The following is a 16,109-nucleotide window of genomic DNA, read 5'->3' on the forward strand; positions in this document are numbered from 1 at the left end:
CACAGCATTAGCGGAGTAATAAAATTGGATGCCGCTTTGTTCTCTGGGGTTAATTTGAGCCACGTGACCTCATAAATTGGCTCTCTTGTAGGGCGTGCGATATGACTATTTTTGCTGCTTCTTTACCCTAGATAGCGGCACAAAATGTGGGACTTTTATCCTTAACCACCTGTCGTCCTTCCATTCGCATACAATTTTAGATATGTTTTCCCACTGACTAATGCAATGCACTTGCCTTGCTCCCGCCTGTATACAATATGGGGTGTACCTATATAGATCTTGAAAGGAGTCATAAAATATTTTTCGTGTATTCTAAGCACTTGGTCGTTCAAAAACATTGATTGAATTGATTGCTAACACTTGCGTAAGATTGAAAATCATGTGTTTGCATTAGAGTGAACAGTCTCTTGGCCGCACTTGCCTGGGTTAGACGTGTTAACGTCACAAGTGTCTTTTCCACTACAACGCTGCAGTGTACCGAGGGCAAAACGCTTGTCTAGAACAGGTTCAGGGCGTGTTTCGGGCTAAGCACGCTATATCTAGAGATGGCATTTGGTCAAAAATAGTCTGCATGTAAGCATGTGCAGTTAAACTCTGAGGATTTCGGACGAAATCATCGTCATTTTTTGTCTTCCTGGTCGTAGCGTCTTTGGAAGCTGCCGAACACAAAGTTCGGTCGTTCTACACATGTGGTTTGCCCTCTGTGCGTTTGAAGATGCGTATCCGTTCCGGCTGCACCCCTAGCTGCACAGCGCCAGTCCTGTCCACTTCTTCGTTTGTCCTTGTCTTTTCGCGCCCCATTCTTTAACCATGATCACTGACCAATAAGCCCAAATAGCCACTTTATTGCACCTCTAGAACCAGGATGTGACGTTTTTCAACAGGTCCCTTCGCCATTCTGTTGGTGCATACAGTATTTCATACACGCATCCTATCCCGATGTAGCAGTCCTTAGTAAGGAACTTATTCCGGAATAACGCCAATGCATTCAAATTGCAGTAATAGTGTCTGGATCGCTAAGATCACGTCATTTCAAGAACTTCTATCAGTTTAACTCGAGGAGTAAGATGATAAGAACCCGATAGAATGATTAACCTGATCACTCTTCAGTATGCTTTGTGGCCGTGCACAGTTGCTTGTAAGCGGTGACTAGAATATAGAAAAGAAAAACTGAAAGTTGCTATAGATTGTTCTCTTTGCATCACGTGAACATCATTTTTTTCATTACCCATGTAATCCCATGCGTATATTATTCTCAATTCTTTCTTTTGTCCTTCCACATGAGCATTCTTAGTATGACAGGCGCAGTTAACGGAGCTAGTCATTACGACACTTTTTATCATGGCCTTTAGTGACGTAATGCGGATTTTTGCTCGGACGTTAAGGTAAATACCTATCTTGTCGACCCAGCCTGCATTTCAGCCAATCTGAGGTCCAAGCTATTATGCAAACACACACACACACACACACACACGCACGCACACACACGCACACACGCACACGCACACACACACACACACACACACACACTTATGGCGACAAGGGCGGCACTGAACCCTAAGTTGTACATAACTTGTGCGGCTAACATCGTCTAAACTCTTAGTACAACCGAGGTTCGCACTTTGAAATTGGTGAGCGTGATGAAAGCCAGCCAAAGAAGAAAAAACAGAAGAGGAAAACCGATGGCATCACGCCCGCTGGCAACGAACGGCGTTTCTTATCGACAAAACCATAATTGTTTGAATCAAAATTACAGTTTATGTAAGCTAAGGCTGATGGCGCACGCATAACAGAATAAAACTAATAAAAGGATGAAACAAATATTTATCTGATCCTCCATGCCTACCCTAAAGCATGTCTGCAATAACACATTCGAAGATCAATATATCGTCTTTTAGTGGTAGCCGCAATATGGTCTAATTTTATTTTAGAAAAACACGACCTGAAGCCGTTCGTTGCATAGAAGCGATATCAGGCTTTGATATAGACGTTCAGCTGTTGCCAACCCATCCTGTCCGTTTCTCTCCTGCGTTTTGTCACCTTTTGGGAGGCCTTCTTTGTGCGTTTAACGCACTTGATTTCTTTCGATGAAACCGCGAACAAGGCCTTTGTAGATAACACCAGTACGCCTCAATGCGCGTAACACAATTGAGTTTACATCCAATCTAAAATCTAGCCTTGAATCAACAACACCAAAGTCTTGTACATAAGCTACACGAGGAATTTGACCCGCAAAAATTGTATACTCAAACATAACTGCGTCGCATTTCATAGTTAGATGATGTTCTTCCTTAAATCGTATACACTTCTTTTTTCCTTGAATTTTGTTTCAAAGTAGATATATCCAACTGGTATTGCCGATAAACTTCCAGGCTTAGTCTGTATTTGTAGTACTTGAGCATTTGGAGTATTCCATACGGTTTATAGCAGGGCGCACAATTATCGGACAGCTCCAAGTTACCGATAGTGCGTATTGCTCTTTTTTATTGATGGTATGGAATCTAAATTTCTTTTCGTCGTGGTTTGCTACACAAGAGACCAATAGCTAAAACGTGAATGTATAAGAGGATACTCTTGTGCCGATGAAATTTCATCCTGCTTGCCTTTGGGGACCACGATGGCTCGTCATCTGTGGTGTCCTCCTCCAAATCAGCCGAGTAATCGACAGCAGCCGAGTCCGAGACCCTGCCGCGAAAGCCAGCAGGTCCGGGCACACCGAGACGTCTAACGGTGCCTCCCGCTCGGAAGACCTCGCCGGCGGCCCGCGGGTGCTTCTTGCCTTGGCGGCTGAACCTCTCGCGCCAGATGGACACCAGCTCAGACAGCGAACTCTGGGACAGGATGGCCTCTGTGCGCTGCCTCTTGCTGGATCCCCTCGCGAAGCTCATGATTGTTTTCTGGGCCGTTGATGATGTTGTCCTCAGGCTTGTTAATGGGCCGTTGGCTCCTCAGAGGCCGCTTCTTTCACTTCTTCGTCAGAGAGACACGTGTTGGCAATGAATCACTATCCCTTTTGTAGATATTAGCGCAGCTGGCTCCTTTTACTACGGCATTAATAAGACTAAAATAATAGACAAACAGAAGCTGTTAAATGGGTAAGGACACAAAATTTCAAAAGTCAATAAAGAATGTAATTTTTTTTCCTTTGCATATAACGTCGTAGAGGGATTCACATTAATTATGGCTTGCGGACACCTTCAAGACTACAATATTGAAACTGGAAGTTTGCCGTCTTAACTGTGTTCAAAATTTTTTCTCATGTCTCTCAAGTAAGTATTTTCTTTTTCCCTTCAAAATTCTGTTGTTTGTTTTTATTTTTCTTCAGTCATTTCACTATTATACTTCTATGCCTCATGCCTCTCTTTTCCTTGCAATCGCCTCTGTGATTTTCTTTGACTTTCACCACCGAACCCAGGACAATCCCACAGCGTGGATATGTGCCATATTTAGTGAGGTCAACAGCAACAAGGTCAAGATCTCTCATGGTGACGGAGGTCCTTCTAAAAGAATGAAAACACTGCAGTGGCCGTTTATGTGAGGGGGGAGCGGGAGAGTAGGTTAGGAAGTTTGAGGGTATAAGGAGACTGCATGTGCTGGGGGACACGGTCCCTTAGACGTGATGGGAGAGGCTTTTGTCCTGCGGAGGACGATAGCTTGGCTGATCATGATGATTATTATGATTTTGATAATGGAGATGCCATCCAGCCATCAAAGCAGACCAAAATCCGTGACATCCCTGTCTCTCTCTCTTTGTCAAAAACAGGCGGCGCGAACCTCACAGGCTGCTTGTCACCTAGCGGAAGAGGCACGAGATGTAACTTTCGCTGCATCAGACATTTCCGAGACCTCGTGATGGCCGAAGCTGAATGCCTAACATGTGACGTCACGCAGCAACGGCGAGCTGCTGCTAGTCTAAACCAGAAATGGCAGTAGAAAATTAGCAGTGGCTTAGCTCAGGTATGCTAGGACGTACGTAGCGAGAAGTACAGGTTTAACTTCACATGCAAAGCAAAAGAGATTGTTCGTAAAGTCCGTTTCGAATGTTCGAGTCGCACTCGCACTTTCACTCAGTCTCTTCACGTGATCGATTACACGGCAGGCCTTCACGTCGTCATCCATCCCCGCATCGCGTTCCGGCGAGGCCGCTCCGCGTCCCGACGCCGTCTCTTGGCCAGACGCTCCTCTCTCTACTCCGGTGTCTCAGCCTTTAGGTTGGATTTTCGCCGTTCGTTGTTCCTGTTCTGGGCATCACGTCTCTATACATATCTCTGTCGGGCGGTCCGATCAGAGAAGTGGCAGAGCTCCGGATCCTGGGTCTGCTCATCAATAACAGGCTTAGGCCGGACTCTACTATAGCGAAACTCAAGCGCATAGGTGAACAGGTAGGGCGCATGATCCACCGCGTTTCCAACAAGCGGGGTGGTCTGCGGGGCACGGACGCGCTACGGCTCGCCCATGCCTCCGTGACCAGCCGGATCCTCTACGCCATGTCGTACCTACGCACCACCAAAAAAGACGACAAGCGCATTGACGCCATCATCAGGAAGACAACAAAGCGAGCACTGGACCTCCCGGTGGCTACCTCCTACGCCAAACTGAAGGCGTTGGGAATAGTAAACTCCTATCAGGAGTTGCGGGAGGCTCACCTCGTGAACCAATACACGCGGCTCTCGCAGACGGCTCCTGGTCGCCGCCTGCTGGACCGCTTACACATCCAACACACCTGCATACCGGAGGGGACAGAGAACATTCCGGAGCTGTGGCGCCATATGCTCTGGGTCGCTCCGCTCCCGCAAAACATGGACATGACTTCACATGAAGGCAGACGACAAGCGCGGGTTCGCGCGCTTGAGAGGCAATATGGATCTAAAGAAGGAGTCTTCTACGTGGACATCACAGGGCCGTCACACGCAGGATTCTATCGGCTGCCGTACTCTACCGGGGATTGCATGTCGATGGGCTATCTTTTCGGGCCCCAAATTCAACGCGAATGGAGGAAGTAGCAATAGCTCTCGCTGCCGCCGATCCAAAATCGAGAACGGTTATCACAGACTCCTGCCGGGCCTGTGAACACTATCTTGCGGGGGAAATATCACCTCTTGCCTCCAAAATTCTCAGACGGGCAGCCGCCGATCCAACTCGCACAAAGGTAATCTGGGCTCCTGGCCACCAGGGTCTACGAGGCAATGAGACCGCTGATGCGGCCGCCCGAGAGCTCACACACCGAGCTCCTCATCCTGGCTCTCCTGGCTCAGAAGCTCATAAACCGCTCCTACGATTCCGTGAAATCTTAATGCATTACTGCGATAGCCACCTCCCCTACCAGGCACCAGCCAAGGGGCTGAGTAAGGCGGAGGAGCGAACTCTGCGGCACCTGCAGACAGGAACTCTTCTCTATCCTGTCATCGCCAAACATTTTGATCCGAACACAGATGGGCGCTGCCCGTGCTGTGGAGAGATCTGCAATATCTTTCACATGGTGTGGGCATGTAATCAAAATCCTCACCTTCCCCCTTTCCCCACCCCCACCCGAGAGGCATGGGAGACTGCCCTCCTCAACTGCTCCACACTGGCGTCCCAAAGGGCTCTAGTAAAGCGGGCGCGAGACGGGGCCTCATCGTGCGGTGTCCCGGACTAAGGATACCGACCATGTAGCGGGGTCTTCTAATCCCCAAACTCTCTCTGAGTCTTAAAAATGTTTTTCACCACCACCACCAACCTGGGGGGTCTGACAAGTTGAGATTCTCCAGTCTCCAGCGGCGCTCGGCAGAGGGCCGACTCTCCTTCTCCATGGCAAGCGGCTATACCCCGCGGCTGTATCACCCTGCATTGATACGGCGACGCAGCATCCTTGCGAATGCGCAGTAGCGCGTGCCGTGCATGCGCACAGCTGGCGAGGTGGCGGCGCGCGGAGTGACGTCACTCGGCTACTTGCGCATGCGCACAGCTGGCGAAGCGAAGCGGTCGGAGCGGCAGCGAGGCGAGCGGCGATTCGCGCGCCGGCTGCGTGCTGTGACATCACTCGGCTGCTCGCGCATGCGAAGAACTGCACCTGTTGGAGGTACGCGAAACGGCGAAACTGTTCCCACTATAGCTCTGATTACAAAAATATGGCTTCTTGGCAACTAAACACTCTGCGCTTGGGCTTTTTGAGTTTATTTTAGTTATTACAGATCTTGTCGCGTCATTCAAAGAGAAGACATCAACACGGAAAAACTTTACGTTTGTATTGTTTCGAAATCAAGAAGCCAGCACAAATGCCCCCAGAAGAGGAAGCGGGTATTTTGAAGGGCTTGTTAAATGATTCCATAGACTTTCGCCACGATACGTGAAAAATTATTAGAGGCATGCCTACGACAATGGGTCGATGGGTGCATATTAAGAGCGTTTTCTTTGAAACGAAATGGTGGCTGTTGTCACCTTTCTCGGTATATTTGATATTTTTTTCTGATCAATCCTTCAAAATTAAAGTCATGTGTACTGTGGCGAAATTCATCCCTTGAAATATAAATCAAGCTTAACTTACGCTATACCGACTTCTAATTCTGAAATTTCATTTTTAGAACAGTAGCCTGCTCTGAAGCAACCAGTCCTCCAACTGTTTGTTCCTAATGTCTACCGCAAGTGCATTCACGTTGCCTTGTTTATCTCTAATCCCTAGGGCTTTGGAGGTACTGATTGTGAGTGCTGAACATATGGGTCGGCTTACACGAAGCATGAGAGTTTTATTCCCTTATTTGCGGTCTAAAACTTCTGTCGGTGTTGAGATAATAAAGGTGCATAGCTGGTTCACATTCTCGATGGACGGCGGAAGCGCACCACGAACGCCGACTAAAACATCGAGTTGAAGACTTTTAGTCGGCGTTCGTGGCGTGCTTTAGATGTCCACCGACAAAGTGAACCAGCTATGCGCCTTTCTTTTCCCTTAACCCGAGAGAGGTTTTAGACCACGAATAAGGTTAGACTGGGAATACGACTGTCTTATTTGCTTCGTGCAAAACAGCCTTGGTTGGATACAGCAGCACTGTAGCAAAATTTTACACATAATTCGACAGCACCTTGTGCACAACTGGAATGGGGTTATGCCGGCAGTACGAAACTCCTTTAGCTGGATGGAATTGCAAGTAGATGGTAATGTCGGGCGGCTGTTGTGATAGCACAGAGGACCACACACAGAGTAAATATAGCCAACTTAATAAAATTGCTGCAGCTTGGGCGAAACACACTTCATGACCTTGAAGGACTTGACGCGACAGGTGCCTTGCCTCAGCTACTGCTGCACCCACGGCAAGGTCTTGACGCTCCTTCCTCTTAGGTGCTGCGTCGGCGGTGCGCGCTGAGGTGTCTTCAAGCCGAAGCACTCACTGACCTAGCAATCTGTGCTGTACAAAATGGTAAGTCTTCAGGGGCTCCCCAATTTCCTGGCCACGCATTCGATAACTGCAGGCTGTACAGCCACGAGGCCTGAAACCGCTTCAATTGTCCAATCAGTCCCGTAAGTAGCCAAGGGTCAATGAGACAGCATGCAGCTCTCAGCTCGCAACTGGGTGACCAACGGTAACTAGTGGAAGGAGCAAGAGCAGCGGCACTCAGCACGTCAGCCCTAGACTAAGAGCCCCGCCCGTCTTCGACAACTTTTCGCAATCGGTCTCAGCAATTGTTTCCGCCAAAAGGGCTGCTGCCAGCGCTGATATTATTCGCTTTGCCTAACAGCATCTCGTACAGAATCATGTATTAAGCATAATACGCTTTAGTACTTCTAATCGTCGGGGTTTTTCGCCACTCGGAATTTAACATGTACCGGACAACACACATGCAACAGTTTCACGAACGATGTGAAAGCTTATACCTGAGCGTATTCCTTACATTTCCTAAATATCCTGGTGTTTGCTGCGTAAGAACCATCACGAAAAGTTTGTTGACACCACAGTTAAGCACGCCATTGTGATATTCTGTTTTCAAAGCGGAATGCACTCCCCCCATTCCCTCCCCACTGCGACACCACCAGTTAATTACTGCATAGGGTAGGTGCTAACGAACAATGGAAATTGTTAAGCAATGCACCTAGTAAAATACCTGTGTACATGGGGCAGAACGATATAAGTCATTCGTAGCGCATCATCAGGTCTTACTTATAGCCCAAGTGCTCGAACACTTTCCCCAGTCGCTTAGTAAACTGGCGCAATGCCAAGAGCACGTTACAGCACGCAGGTGCAAAAGGGAATTGATGAGCTGAGCGCGCGAAGCATAAAGGACAACTCACTTCAAGGAAAGGATAGAGAGCAGATCGCTCTCACCGACTACTCAGACACTTGTTGTGAACGTGCAAAGCAGCATCTCCTACACATAGAGGGAGATGCACTCACATTAACTTTTTTATTTATTTGAGAAGTGTGACATGAAGCGCAACTTATAAAGATATATATAAAGTTAAAGATAGATAAAAATTAAAAAGAGTCAAGTCCAGTTTCCCTAAGTTAATCGCAGAACTTCGTTATCTCTGAAACCGTAGGGCTTCGGAACTACTGACAGTGCCACCATCGACATCTAGATGGATACTGCCCTATTTTATCAAGGCTGAATGTGTCACCACAGCCTTCCAGAAGGGCTTGAAAAGAAGAATATATATGTGTCAGAACAAGACGCGGTAAATGCCAACATGTTAGCCTTGCAGGTCAACAGGCAGCCAAGGCTTTGCGCACATCGAAGACGAAGACCAAAATTTGAAGGAACGATTACCTTCGCAGTGCATTTTTAAGTGAGAAAAAAAGTAAATAACACAACAGTGGAAATTATTTCTGGAATTAATTTTTACGTATGAAGAAATTTGTCGTCTGTATGTTGTGGTTGTCTATGCCATTCCGAGGTACTGCAAAATATGCTGATATATTCTACGTTACTTTGCAAATCCACGCCCTTTCCATGATTCTACCCAGGACCACAAAACAGCATGATGTATAAAAGAGTACCGAATTGGCGTATGGATTTATTCATTATAATACTAATTTTATTTCTGACGCTTCTGTTACCAGGAAAGTCAAGCAACGAACGACAATGGAGACTTTATTTCATTTACATAGCATCCTGCGCAGTGCAAGGAAGTTTTCTCTTGTTTTCGGTGGCGGCTTAATAGTACCACGCTTAATTAGATGTTTTCATACCGCTACACTCTTGAAAATAAACAGCTGATGTCTCGTCTCCACCACAGAATGTCACAATTAAACCAAACACTTTTTTTCAGCTTTCACAACATATTTGACATCTTTTTTTCTGACATTCAGCCGTGGCGCAGGCCTGTGCTCTCATGGTGCAATGCAGATATGTTGTCCGATTCTCTGCGTTATGCCTATTGCTTTGGTCCTTGAACGCTCCGGCAAAAGACGAAAGAAGTAGAAGAGAACAGTGCACGTGGAGGCACGCTGTCGGCAGTTGGCGACAGATATCAACCATGGATGCATCCCCAGGAGAAGCTGTGCCCGCGCCATCTCCGTCCGACCAAGATGAGGTTACATTCCCCCAGCACTCTTCAAAAGAAGGCCTTCTGCAAGAAGTTCCTCCCGGCCAGAGTGACCAACGTTTCGCGCTACTCGCCGAAGGCCCTTTCAAACAAGGCCTAACGGCTTCCCGCAAGAGCAAGGCATCTTTGGGAATGATTTCGGCGCCTTCTACGCAAGCTTTCGTTCCGCGAAGCACCGAGGAGCTCCTGGAGCGGCCGGGCGTATCCTTCCCCTTGTGGGCGGCGACGAGCCCTCGCGAGAGCACCGAGAGATTGAGAAAAGAGCGCGGCCCGTCCCCTGCCCCGTACGAGATTCCCTGGAGCCTGCGTAGTGTGAGCCGCCTCTTCTCGCAGTCCACATACGGCGACGACTTCGACCAAGCGTCGTTGTCGCACCACGTGAGCTCCGTCGCAGAGGAGCGCGACCGGCGCGCTCGTTGCCCCTGGTACGTACTGGTTACGTTCCTGGCTGCTCTGTCGATTGGCTACGTCACGGCTGTCGTGGTCGACGTAAAGTGGACGGCCCTGTCCCACGGCATCCAAGACGAGCTGTTCGGACACGCCAGCGCCGCTAGGGCTGGGAGATCTGCCGTAAAGGACGCTCCGGTAAAGCACAGCTTCTCCTTGGCAAAAACGTCGGCCGCTGTGAAACCATCGGCAGAGATCAGGTATCGGTCGCCCGCCCATGTCAGCAGTGCGACGGTCGGGCTTGAAGACAATGGGGACGAGGAGGGCGATGCGGCCATGAAGATAACACGACGGTCAAAAGCAGTGAAGCCAGCCAGGAAAAATCACGGCAAAGGGACGTACGCCGCGGGTCTTCTGCCGCGGCATTCGAGGCCCCGTCACCATACGCCAGCTTTAACTGCTGCTCGACGCGAAGAAATCACCAAGGCGCGACCGACCCTCATGGCAGCGCCGATACAGCGGCCGGTAAGTGTAGTACGGCACTATGCCTTGACGAGTACAGACATGACAGGCTTCATTCGATTTCGGGTGTTAGCTTAGACGTGTGTACCGTGAACAAAATTTGCTCATGGAGATAGAACAATCACGTCTTCGAGCGTCTGTAAATTACAGAACAGCTAGAGCCTTTCGGAGCGACACAGCTTTTTTGTACATCAACGCTTTTAGTCCCATCAGCCAGATTTCTTGTTACTCTTCGCGCTCTTCGAAATTTAAGTGTGCGCTAGTTTCCTGGGAAAAGATCCTCCTTATGTTAAGATGCCATTGCGAAAAGGCCCAGGGAACAAATATATACTCCAGCGTTTCTGAATTAGGAAACCTGGCAGGCATTTTTCCCTCTATATTCACGTGAATGTTCCCGTATGGGTATATCAGCCGTCATTCCTCTCACTGCGCAGTGCTCTCAATTGCTAAACCCTTACAAGGTGGTATTACATTTTACCCTCTTCTCGTTCGCGTCTCCTCTGCGGCAAAGACGAAGCACAAGTGCGGCCTGGCCTTCTACACGTACTGCTCAAAGTTCCGGCACGAGGCCTACTACCAGCACTCGACGCGGACCTGTGTCAGGACCATCACGGACGACGTGCAGGTCTGCAACCACTCGCCCAACCGCTTCGCCACGCGGCGGGAGTGCGAGCAGAGCTGCGTCCACAGCCAGCAGCCCTCTGACGTCTGCTTCGATAAGACGCTGTTCTCTTGGTGCAGCAGGTAACGCCCCATTCGCTAGCCGCCGCACTGCTTCTCATATTCTCAGACATTTGGCTGAAGGGTTTCGTTTCAGTACACAATCTCTCTGACTGCAGATTCCTCGTGTGTATTGATAACGGTGTGATGTGTGCGAAGTAATGGGCGAGTTGGTAAAATTTGTTTGCATCTCATCTTTGCCTTGCACAGCATTGCACCACCGAGTAGGTTTCACGAAGCTAATGAACATTTCGAGAAGTGATTTAAAGAATGGGTTACTGGGGATGGAGATATATTCTGAATGCTGTAAGAGTAATGCACGGACAGGCAGCGCTAAAAATACGAGCCACATCATGAGGGCCGAGCTGAAATAGAATATTCATGCAGTGACGCCTTCAGCATAGCCTGGGCAGTGCGCGAGCGTTGTTTCAAGAGGGAGCCGTTGTCGAATGTATGCCGCCAACAAGGTTTCCTTTATTTGGGATTTTGCATCGTTCCAATTTTCCTAAGGGTGGCTGGAGCTCTTGTACTCATTGCTTCGAAGCTTAAAATTCGTGAGTTTCTTAGGGGACCCCACTAAACCGCTTAGAAACAAACATCTTGGGCTGTATTTTTTTTTACAGAGGCTGTACTTCTGGGTCACTATATCGTTTAAAACTCTTCTCCATTCCCTGCTTGTGAGGTTTCCTTTTGCCGCTGACGAGAATCCGTCTGCTTTCTTGTGAAACACCAACGGTAAAAAGTGTCTCCTTCAAGTATCGCGTGCACTCCAGCTGAGGAAAGAAAAGTTACGGGACAGTTACATCACTGATTAAGATGTACTATCGGGGACAAAATGGGCATACTCTACGCGGCGGGAGCCGGAGCAACGGAAAACTACGTTGCAACGCCATCTACAGGCCGCATCTGCGATCAAGACAGCCAATGGGTGACCTTTATTATCATCAGGCATGTCGCTTGGCTCGTGTCAATACTTCGTGCTTTAGCTCGCCAAAATGCCGCAGTTTTCCATTGCTCCGGCTCCCGCCGCGTGGAGCATACCACTTTTGTCCCCCATAGTACGTCAGTGGCAGTTGTGTACCTCTGCGTAGCAATGCGTTAGGTGTGCCGGAGGGGCCCACCTCTTGAAAAGAAGCGTCGAGAAACGCAACTACTCTAATTCCACGGTCGTTCCCAGATTTCAAAGGATTAAGCAGCAACATACTTCAATACGCACACTTCGTATTTGCCTTGTTGCATTAATTGGCGGTTGTTGCCTATTCTGAACTGCTGAACTACACCAAGATTAGCTCGAACTATGCGCCGCTAGCGAACCACTTGGCAAACACCCAAATCTCACCGCAATGTACTGAGCCTTGCTCTGAATTCCGGCATAGATCAGGGTATAGGCGTGTCCATCATTGATGCTGTGCGCCAGCTTCTTTCTGGCCTACATCAAGATGTTGCGGGCCAGCTCCTCTCTGCCCTATTTAGTAACAGACACCAAGTACCGTACTTGCCCGTAGTGCGCATATACCCACTAATCTACGTGAGCTGTTGGAACTGACAGCTCTGTTCATTCAAGCTCCGTTTCTGTTCGCGTGATTCATCATCACTCGTAGAGATATTAGTCACCCGATCAACGCACTCGTACCATTTTCAGCCCAACCGGACACCGGGATTGGTGACCAATGTACGGCCAACATCTGTCCTTGTAAATATGGTCTCCACAGTGAACGCTGTTTCCGGTATTTGACACCAGTGCGTTTGAGGGAAGCCCATAAGTAGAGCACATTTCAAGCAGGAAATTAACATGCCCCCGACCGTAGTAAAGCCTTTATAAAGGAAAGATTGCGATCAGTGCAGCGGCAGTGTCCTGGCATCTCACGCTGTTTTGTAAGGAAAGAATACCGAGCGCAAAAGGATGGAGAGAAGGCACGAAGGGACAAGTGCTCACTTACATTCATGCCTGTCTGTCTCCGTGTTGTAACATCTCTTGTGATTTTCATGGCTGTAGTCTTTTTCGCGAGTGTGTTTCGCTCTTGAGAGCCCATTTATTGATTAAACGCCTTGCCTGAAAGCGAGCACCTATCATTTCGTGTCTTCTCTTGGTCCCTTCATATTGCACTGAGTTTTCTTAGACAGAAGTTTATTCTGTAACTTAAGCATGAATTCCCGCTTCCAAATTTGGACAATTCATTTCTTCAGCCCGCCATTCCAACCTCGCCTTCCGCAGGCTAGACGTCAACGCCAGCTGGTGGGTCTTCGACGGCAAGCGCTGCCGGCCCTGGCCCTTTCCCCACGGCCTCTGTCCGAGCCCCGTCGACAGCGACGTCTTCGACAGCCTCCACGAATGCAAGCGTCGCTGCTCGGCACAGACGGGCGCGTCCGACCGGCACACCGGGGCGCAGGACGACAGCAGCGGCCGCAGCGCTTCGTGCAGGGGTCCGGGAACGGGCGCCACCTGCGGCCCCGACGTGCTGCGGTTTCCGTACTTCGCCGACATGTCATCCGGCGACGGCCGCATGCGCTGCGTCCGCTCGTCGGCGGCGAGCCTGCTGACTCAGCGCTGCCTCGTCGGCTCCAACCGGTTCTTCTCGGAGGGAGCCTGCAAGAAGGCGTGCGTGCGGGGGCGCGCCACCCCCGGGCGCAATTTTCATACACCGACCTGAACAAAGGCTCGCCTATATCGTTTGCTCGTATTCCTATGCGTGCGTTGGTTGTTCGTCTTGTATTTTTATGTTTCATTCCTATGCGAGTACGTTTTCGCTTCTTCTTGAAGAGATTGCTTTAGCTCCCCGAACGTCAACAAACAGCAACACGTGCGACGCGAAGGCATTCGGATGACACTGAATGCGTTAGACGTCTACGGTGCATTTCATTGGCGGTTAAGCGCTTCAGGAGGAGGAAACAGTATATTAAATATGGTTGTCACTCGTGTTATCTTAGGACTGAAACAAGGACCTTCAGAAAGGAGAGTTAACGCTTTACTACACCTGTTAAAGCGCAACCGCGTCATTCACCTCGCTTCCAAGGAACTCGTGAAAAACTAAGGCTGCACTTTTTGCGAATTTCCCCCCCACATTAAATCAACGAATTCAGTGGTGCCTCTTATGCCGCCAGCATCCGATCAAGAGCTTTCCGAGCTTATCACACTTATCTTTCATCTTTTCCACTATCTCCAGCTTTATTTGTTCACACAGTCATTCATTACCAGGAATTCAGCACAAGGTGTTCTAATTCCTGTGGCTGCCATGACGTGAGACGCAGCTTTAAACATTCAAAGAGTGCGCATAGACGTCATTCGTGACGTAAAAATATAGAAAATGACCTAGTGGCTGCAGAACAAAACGTGATAGGTAGCTAGGCTTAACAACACTGCCTGGGTGTGGCCAGAATTCTTTGCAATAATTTCAAAGCCAAGAGTGAGCTTTGAGTTTCGCTGTGTCGGCACATGGACAGAACATATAGGTTGAGGCTTCGAGGCAACTCAAGACTGCAAATGGTCCTCAAAATACCCTGCGGGGTTGAGGAGGCCACAGCTGTCTTTACGAGCCCTTTTTCTGGATGCCACTTGCGATAGCAGGCAACAGTATGTAGACTGAACCATTCTGCCCAAGCTTAGTCAGACTTCATATTCAGACTGCCTTGTGAATTTAGCCCCTGATTAGCTTGTTGATTTATTTTCCTGCTATTTACTTCTAGCTGATACGAGGCATATGTAATATATTTATTTTAGTAAGGATCCGTCAGCGGCGAAATAGTGTTAGGAAAGGTCCGCGCTTCAAACCAATGCGCAATACAAAGGCCATATTAAACCACCCATCATATTCGGTATTCCTTTGCAACTAACACTGCAAGAAATTTAGTAATATTCTGCTCCGAGTAAGATTCGCGCATTCCCGTGCAGTGGGATGCAATGATCTTAAAGGCAGAATAAAAAAAGACGATGAAAGACTGTGGGCGAGAAAAATATAACAGCTTTTTGGTTGTCACATCATGGTTGCTTCAATATTATTTTACCTGCATGTAAAATTAATGTGCATGTTCAAGGATACGTAAGTGGTTGAATTAGCTGAGCAGCGGCAAAAAAAATACCCGGGTGCGTTCTGAACTTGTTTTTAGCAGAATCAATGCGTGAAGGGAGCGCCTAAAGGTTGAAAGAATGACGCTAAGGAAGCCTTTCCAGGAGCCATATAACGCACGTACCCAGCTAGGAACACCCGCAATTTCATACGCTGTGTTCTCACCGTGTGACAAGCTTTAACAGAAAGACTAGAGCTCATAGTTATGGCGTTCCTTGAGGTTGCATTCTGGAAGTTTCATGAACTGCAGGGTTGAGAGGTCTTTTATATGAAGGAGATAATTGTGCCACGACTATCCCGTTTATTTTGCGAACGTCAGCAATGCTGAATTAATTAGGTTAACTCGGTATATGCGTCAGTTCTTTTCCTGTTTTTTTATAAGCTTAAGCTCCCATCGTAGCACACCTTCAGAACGGCAGCAACTAGGACAACAGTCACATCTTGGAGCATTTGCACCAACAATTACTGTGTCAGCCTCGGTCACAAAATGCTAAAATAACTGCTGGAAAACAAAAAATCGACTGTGGCTTAGGTAAGGTTAAGCCTTGATATCTCGAAGCGAAAAGCTCTCGCAGCTTTTCAGCCAACTCCCAAGCTACCACTTGTGGATCGGTGTTTCTGCACCGTCCGACTGTTGCTTCTTCTCCTTCCATGGCGAGTGTCTGCGCCTGTTCTATGGGCAAGCGCGCCGTATATACTCCTCCTTTCAAATGCGCACTGCGCACGGCTGCGGCGAAAGGTCAAACGGTGGCGAGGAGGAGAAGCGGCGGCGCACATGCGCAGTAGCGCGCGGCGGCGGCGACGGCTGCGGCAGCAGCGGCCACCTGCGCCCTGCGTGAGGTCACTCGGTTTCGCGCATGCGCAGCTGTGGCAAATCTGTAGTGTGGCTCACGCGAAGC

The 16,109-nt window shown here is 48.8% G+C and overlaps 1 protein-coding gene across 1 annotated transcript; it reads left to right on the top strand.

The window, feature by feature from the left end:
• The first annotated feature begins 9,448 nt into the window (after positions 1 to 9,448).
• Positions 9,449 to 13,797, top strand: LOC149359358 (uncharacterized). The gene is made up of 3 exons (XM_089567647.1): positions 9,449 to 10,429; positions 10,938 to 11,170; positions 13,362 to 13,797. The coding sequence occupies exons 1-3, from the start codon at positions 9,449 to 9,451 to the stop codon at positions 13,795 to 13,797; spliced, it is 1,650 nt and encodes a 549-aa protein (XP_089423773.1).
• Positions 13,798 to 16,109: the final 2,312 nt, after the last annotated feature.

This window comes from Amblyomma mixtum, chromosome 2 (assembly GCF_055824585.1).
Source record: "Amblyomma mixtum isolate Tamu chromosome 2, ASM5582458v1, whole genome shotgun sequence".
Classification (NCBI taxonomy): domain Eukaryota; kingdom Metazoa; phylum Arthropoda; class Arachnida; order Ixodida; family Ixodidae; genus Amblyomma; species Amblyomma mixtum.